General features: G+C 41.1%; 1 protein-coding gene across 1 annotated transcript; it reads left to right on the top strand.

Moving 5' to 3' along the window:
* Positions 1–1,690: 1,690 nt before the first annotated feature.
* LOC138606323 (uncharacterized) lies at positions 1,691–5,619 on the top strand. Its single transcript, XM_069678790.1, has 3 exons — positions 1,691–1,736; positions 2,341–2,490; positions 3,436–5,619. Exons 1-3 carry the CDS (start codon positions 1,691–1,693, stop codon positions 4,461–4,463), a joined length of 1,224 nt encoding a protein of 407 aa, XP_069534891.1. The 3' UTR covers positions 4,464–5,619.
* The last annotated feature ends 1,814 nt before the right edge of the window (positions 5,620–7,433 follow it).

Below are 7,433 nucleotides of genomic sequence, written 5' to 3'. Positions count from 1 at the left end.
GTCGCAAATAACACAGCACAGTAAGTCAACTTATTTAAATGTTTGTAGTATATTCTGACAGGTAATCTCATTTGAATTAAAACATATTATTCCGGAGAGGACACTTGACGAGAGGAATTTAAAGGTAATCTTGCGGCCAGGTCCATTCAGTAGCTTTTTCTCCGAATGTTGTAACAAACCGTCTCCCTCATCAGATAACGTTCAGCCCTTTTATGGTTCAGAATGCTTTCCGTCCATAGTGGCACCTTAAAGTTGACTTTCAGAGTTCATTTTTTGCTTCAGAAAAGCATTAAAAACGATCTCATCTCCAGGTCTGTAAGGTGGCTTGATTTTTTAACAATATTTAAATATGCAAATTTAAACAAAATCCATTTGCTGAGAAGGTCATTTGAATGAAACACACCTTAATAGCGATAACACTTCCCATGTGGTGTAGAAGGTAAAGATTGAACCTTCACTGTCAACATGTGTGCTTAGAAATTTTAAAATAGAAAAACTTTGACGAGAATATTTTTTGTATCTTATTCCATGTGTAGAATCTACGTGTTAGAAACCAGGTTATTTAAGCTCGGGTAGGTGATAAGGTACAACTTAAGGTACAAAAGGTTGTGTTTAACCCTGGAGAGGCTTTTAGATTAATGATATATGTGGTGGCAATTTCTGATGACGAGACCAATAAAGTTCTTTGAGAAACAAAGATGTCTTTTGATGTCTTTAACTGAAGAATAATAATAGATGAGCAAACGCAATTAACAGACCAGGGTCAGACCAGTACTCCACAGAACGCAGCTGTCCAGCTGACTGACACAGAATCAAGGTTCACAGTGTATGTTATACATTACAGAAAGAACTCCCTCTCACAGAGACAAAGCAAGGTGTTATTGTTATGGCTTTAGCTGAGGCGCCTGACTATCTAGAGTTTACCACTTGCCTTTGAGCTCTCAGCACAGACAAGGCCACCAACTTTCTCTATAAGACAGAAGGAGCAACAGTAAATCACGCATAAGACCCTGGAGAGGAGTAGGATCGAATAGGATGACACCTGTCCAAACAGAAGACAGAGGCAGAGAGCTGGAAACTAAAAGAGTTTATCATTTATTTATAGTTCATAAATTACATTTTAATGGGTCTGAGGTTAAAATTAGGCAGATGGGTAAATTATATTGCTCAAACTATTATCAATCTTTTTGTTGTGAAAATTATAGATTAGAAAAGAAAACAAGAAACGGCATCGCTTTCCTCATGTGACCTACAGCCTCATCCTGCTTCATAAAACACCCTGCATGTGAATATTTGCTGTAACCTTTGAAATAATAAGCTGCAGTTTGAACAAGGTGGGTGTAACACAGGAATGTTTGTTCACTGTCAGTGAATAAAAAACATCTTCTATCGCTCACTGATGTCAACAAGTTTATCTCCTCACACACATACACTAACACACACGCAGACACACACACACACACTCACTTTGCATCCCTCACTATTAGTTAGCTAGTTAGACTGGTTTTTTTGTCTGCACAAACAGAGCCACACCCTCCGAGACGCACATGTTCTCTCGCCTCAACACAGGCCAGGTGCACAGAGCACAGGAGGGGGGAGGTGGGGGGAGGTGAGGGGAGGAGGAGGGGGGGGGGGTCATTATCCCCATGAGGGTGGAGCATAAGGGGGGGGGAGAGGTGAAGAGAAGCGGATGAAACACTTGAAGCTCATATTGACATGCTGCTCTGGAGGCTCCTGTAAGTCCAGGTAGGAACTAACCAAATTCACAGCAGGTTGTTTTTAATATAAGTCCATATTTGTCTGTTTATATTTAATGCTGTATACATCGAAACAGATAATGGTACATTCCCTACAGGTTGAACCAGTCTGATTGTACAGTATCATGTTCAGCATAGGGGGAAATGATTACAGTCAGCTCACAGCAACAGAGTGTCCCGTACATTTGCTCTCATTATGAGGCGTTCAATGGCCTGTGTTCATGATTTAAAAATGCTTCGATTTTAAATCATTTTAAACATTGTGCATGTTGACAGCAGAGCACAGTTGAACTTGCTGCAGAGTTTCCTCACTTTTCATCAACTGTAAACAGCCGTCTGGTCCAGGGTTCACCCCTAATGTAAACAATGAAAATATTGATCTGAGAACCCCGGGGCTGAAACATTCATGGGCAGAGAAATCATTGAAGTTCATTAAACTTGACCAAAGTTTTATTGAAAACACTTTAGGGGGGTTTTTGTCAGGAGAGTGCCGGGCATTCCTGAGCCTCCTCCACCCTGAGGCGAAAGAGAAAACCAGTTTTTCCATACGTTTAGCCGCGTGTTTGTGTTGTTGTTATTGTAGCCATGGATGGTGTCTTGGAAGGAGCAGCGGTGTTGTGTGTGTGTAAACTGGCCTGCAGTCTGCTCGTCCTGCCCTCGCTGGCTGCCTCCCGCAGTCCCCTCAGCTTCTGCTGCTGCTGCCTCCTCATCTTCACCGACTTCCTGGTCGCAGGTGAGTTTCAGGACACGATCAGGTGTGCTTCTCACCACAGTCAGGCTGTTTCAGTGGATCCAACATGACATTTTTCCACCAACCTATCAGAAGACATTCAATACCACCTGTAATGTTTGAAGCTGGATGTAATTTTATGATAACTGCTATTAATTGTGATACAATTAATAGCGTTTAAATTAGTTAAAGTGTTTGAGAGTTGAGAAAAACAGAGCTGGAGAAAACTAAAAGTTTGAGGATGTTACTTGTGGTGTGAGGAGATTGTGTCCGATTGTGTCCGGTATTTGTCAATGTTTCAATGATAATGAAAATAGTAGTTTTCCTGGACTTGTGATATGTTGAAACAGCCTTCATTCATTCACTGTTATTCCTCCTCAACACAAATTACGGATAAAATAATTAGTTTACTGAGGCCCAATCTTAAAGTTTCTCTTCACTCAAAAATGTGTTTCTGTTACTTTTCGTGTCTGACTGTCCAGAATGATATACGTGTAGATTTTGACACTTGTTTCCACACTCTTCCGCTTAAGAAAGGAACTTTCTCTGTGCTCACCTTCAATCTAAATTTCGTAAGTGAGCAGGATATTGTTACATCACAACTGCTTCAGAAGACAAACTTACACAAGAGATGTGGCAAACTGAAAACCTGTTAAAATGTGTTAAGTGCACATTCACTATACAACATCAGTTAACTTTTTAGGGAAGTAGGAGGCATTATTTGCATATTCATGCCATCTGGATTTTGCTTTGGGAAAAGGAAAAGAAAACTAAGAATTGGGACAGTTTTTGAGGAACAAAAACATACCAGAAAAAAACAAAATATTCAAGTATTTAAATGTCTTGCAGCAAGTCTATAAGGGATCTTTTTGTTTTCTTTTTTAAGTTATGTGAGCTGCTGGCCTTTCACCTAACTCACTGACACTTTGTATCTCTTTCCTCCAACAGTTTCTTTGAGTATCTTTTGCATCTTTGAGTCCTGGCTGACTGAAACAACCCCACTCGGTGATGTCATTGCCCTGCGCTTCCTGCTCTTTCTCAGCCACACATACGGCGTGGTGCTGCTCCTGACCATACCTCTGATGGCAGTGGAGACTCTGACCAGGCTGCTGTGGCCTCGCTTTGATGGACAACGTTGTTACGTCAGGGAGGAAACTGTGGAAGAGGAGGAGGAGGAGGAGGACACAGACAAAGAAAAGCAGTTGTCTCATATTGTCAGCTACCTCTGCTGCCTGTCAGTGTGGGTCGTCGTCGCCTTCAATGTCAGCTGGCGATGGAGGCTGGAGGAAGTGTGGGCCGCTGCCTGTTTGCACACGACCAACTCTCTGGTCAGGTGTTTGCCCAACCTGTTCAGCCCCATGCCCAGCTCTGTGAATCCCTGCTGGGGCATTGCCTTCCTCTCCCTCCTCATGCTCCTCCTCAGCACCAGCACCAGCACGAGCCTGCGCCGACGACTCAAGGCCCGTGCATGGACGGAAAAAGAGATACACAGAGAGAAGCGTGTGAACCCTGGGATGTGTGCATCAGAGGCAGCAGAGTGTGTTGACCCAGAGAAAACAGAGAGCAGCTGCACCGTTCACAGAGATTATTCCTGGAACAGCGTGCAGATGTCAACGAGTCACTATGGAGACTTTGTCCTTATCCCACCTGAGTTATTGTCTGCAGGCAAGGAGGGACAGGAGCACGAAAGGACAAAGAGAGGTATACTTCTGACATTTATAGCGGAGGACCACGTGGATTCAAAATACAACAGCCAGAGTTGGAGGGGACAATGGGGTTTTCCCAGCCTGGGGGTAAATGTAATGATAGGGTTCGTGGGTGTGCTCTCCATGTTTGTGCTGCCTCTTAATCTCAGCGTGAACATCCTTCTGATCAGGACTATAGAGACACTGCTGGAGCTGTGTATCAAATCTTTAGTGTCATCTTCAGGAAACACAAACAACACCTCCGCCTGTCACAATGAAACAGTTGTGTAAAAACCAGACAGGTGGGGAGCAGAAATTGGACGCTGATTGGGCGCTATTTGGAAGAAGATCACCAGATTAATATTGCATGTGTGCAGACAGCAGGTCTACCTGTCAACATGGGTTTGAATAGAGTGTAAATAAGCATTTCTGAGCAGCTCTTCACATGTGAGAAATAATATGTGGAAAGCGCTGAAAGGTGCTGAAGAGACAGGTTGAGGCGTGCTTGTTAGAAAGACACTAAACCAGGCTGAAACAGACAGCTGGAAGGCCTGCTTTTATTGCACAGAGCCGTGAGATCTGCAGCGATTTGTCATTACACAATGGGTTACAGAACCAGCCTCTCTAGTTTAAATAAGACTAATCCAGGGGCAAACAGTGTTTTCAAAGAAGGCGTATGAAGCCCTGCATAAACCCTGCATAAAGCAATGTACAAATAAATACTGTGCCTGTGACTTGAGGGTGTGCCACAGATTTTGTTTTTCCTCTTTGTAGTTTGTCTCTGTACTTAAATCAGATGGCTTCAAAGGACTGTAAGTCTCCACAGAGATTAAACCGAACCAAGTGCATTTATTCATAAACTATATTCAAGTGAATTTGATAAACATTTTCTTTACTTTATACTCCTGCTCCAATATATTTGAAGAAGTTATAACACATGATGCACTTTAAAACACAATGATGTATCACTAGTTTCAAACCTTTTAGACTTGTAATAAGTTAAAGCCCTGTTTCAGAGGAAAAATATACTCTGTATATTTATACAGTATTAGCACGTATTTATTGTTGCATTAGCACTTTTACTCCAAACAAAAGTTTGACATTGTATACCTACAAACTACTTTCTTGCCAAGAGCAAGATAAGAAGATTGATAGCCTACCGCTCTGTCATTAAGCTACACCCTGCAGCTGGTTAGCTTAGATTTGCATAAAAACTGCAAACAAGTGGACACCAAAGACCTAGCCTGGATTTTCCAAAAGATTACAAAAAATGAAGTTATCACCACCTCATTAAGTCACTACTAACCACCTCACACTGTTGTTTAATTCTTACAAACAAAGGGGTTTACTTTTCGGAACACTTCCGGGAGTGTCTTCTGGTTGCCAAGCAACAATTCTCCAAGTAGTTACTACACCTGCCACAAAAAATTGTTTAGCACAACACTCCCTAAACTACAGTTTGTCATTTATCTACTCGTGTTTTTAAATACCTTGTATTATATAAAAGATATATTAATCACATTAAATTGTGACCTTTATGGCTCCTGTTTATCACCTTTGTTGAGAACCCTTTACATTTTTTGCTAACCTATGCTAGGCCGCTGGCTGTAGCATTAGCTAGCTAACTAGACACCAGTGTTTGTCTTCTCGGTGCAAGACCGTAACTAACGTTAACAAACGCCTAACGTTTACTACTTCTATCCATAAAGTCTTAATGCTTCTGTAAAATAAAAAAGACATGTATTGTGTTAGTGGAGTACCTGAACATAACGAAACAAAACATGGAGACGACAGCTTTGTACTCACATGTAGGGACACATACTAGCCTACCTCTTTAAGCCTGAACTGACAACATAAGTGTTGCAGCTTGTCCGCAGGTGAGCAGGGACACAGATGTCAACACCAGAGGGCACTACGGCACAACAACAACTCTAAGCGGCTGACACCCTAGACCCTGAAGCTGCTAAAATGTGTGATAGACGAGATTTAGGAAGTAACAGGAGAGGGATGTAGAGGATTCAGGGAACAAAAGAAGTCATTTTTAGGTTGTCTTACCGTTGATGGAGCCTGGGGGCAAAGTTAACTTTCTGCACACTTTCACAGGGCAAAGAGACCTGTACAGACTAATATTCAAACCACAGTTTACACTGATTTATAGGCGAGATTAAACCAAGGGGCCAGAACACGTCGATGTGTGTGCTATTTTAGGACACATTCAGGCACTGTTAATGCCCTGATGTATTCAAAGGCACATCATTGCTTCATAACTGTAAGACCATAAGTTCTACTCAAAAGTGTGTGAACAGACAAAAGGTTAATGAGTGCACTGGCTTTTTTTAGTGCATGATGACATTAGAGGGTAATGTCTTTGTTGTAGTTTTCCTGTCATAGTGTTGTTGCTATCCTGTGCAAGAATTTTGCTCGGTGGGAAATATCAAGAAGCTGTTTGGTAGAACAAGAACAGGGATAATTTCCCTTTTAATGGTGTTGGATTTTATTGCTTTAACAGAACACCCACAAGTGATTTAACAGCACCCAGCCTGATGAGTAATCTTCTGAATCACCTCCATGTGATTTCTGCTCTGTTTTTCTTTGCCGGATGACTCCTACATTCAAAGATTTTGGAAACTCTGAAGTTACACAGAAGTCATTTTGAGAGGATTAATTCATTTCATTTTCATTTTCACTGTTGCTCAAAATAAAAGGGAATAGTTGGTATTTTTGCAACTATTCCAACATTTGGAAATTCAAATGAAGAAATGTACAAGAGTTCAAGCTGATAACTCCACCATCATATTGTACACATCATCCATCACAAAAGGGTGAAGGTCTGGAATTAATCAATGCTTTTAATGTTATTCAATATTATCTTGTATATATCTGAATATTACAACAAAATATCAGAATGAATTCAATAGATTTCCAGAACCCAATGTGAATTCTATTCATGTCAAACTATCAGTCCAAAACTGAAATGCATCTTGTTTCGATAATATAAAGGTCGAAAAAAAGCTAAAAATCCCCACATCTGACAAGCTGGAAGCAGGAAGTGGTTAGTACTCTTGCTTGATAAATGTATCAATTACCAAAATTATTGAGTTTTCTTTCCCTTAACCAGCATGAAGCAGACTTAAAAACCTGTGTTATCCCATGCTACATTTAACGTACTACACCTTCCTAAACAGGTTTAATAAAGGAGATAATATCTGTCCATGCCACCAGCTTCAGAGTCTGTTCTTTAGCAGGTAATTGTTGGCAAAG

This window comes from Semicossyphus pulcher, unplaced genomic scaffold (assembly GCF_022749685.1).
Source record: "Semicossyphus pulcher isolate SPU_LCO1_2020_fin unplaced genomic scaffold, fSemPul1.0.p SCAF_3, whole genome shotgun sequence".
Classification (NCBI taxonomy): Eukaryota; Metazoa; Chordata; class Actinopteri; order Labriformes; family Labridae; genus Semicossyphus; species Semicossyphus pulcher.
This window is presented reverse-complemented; position numbering and strand designations above follow the sequence as displayed.

Coding starts and splice junctions, on each gene's coding strand:
- LOC138606323 (XM_069678790.1), top strand. CDS start 1,691: ATGAAACACTTGAAGCTCATATTGACATGCTGCTCTGGAGGCTCCT. Junction 1,737..2,340: donor ATGCTGCTCTGGAGGCTCCT/GTAAGTCCAGGT, acceptor TTGTTATTGTAG/CCATGGATGGTGTCTTGGAA. Junction 2,491..3,435: donor CACCGACTTCCTGGTCGCAG/GTGAGTTTCAGG, acceptor TTCCTCCAACAG/TTTCTTTGAGTATCTTTTGC.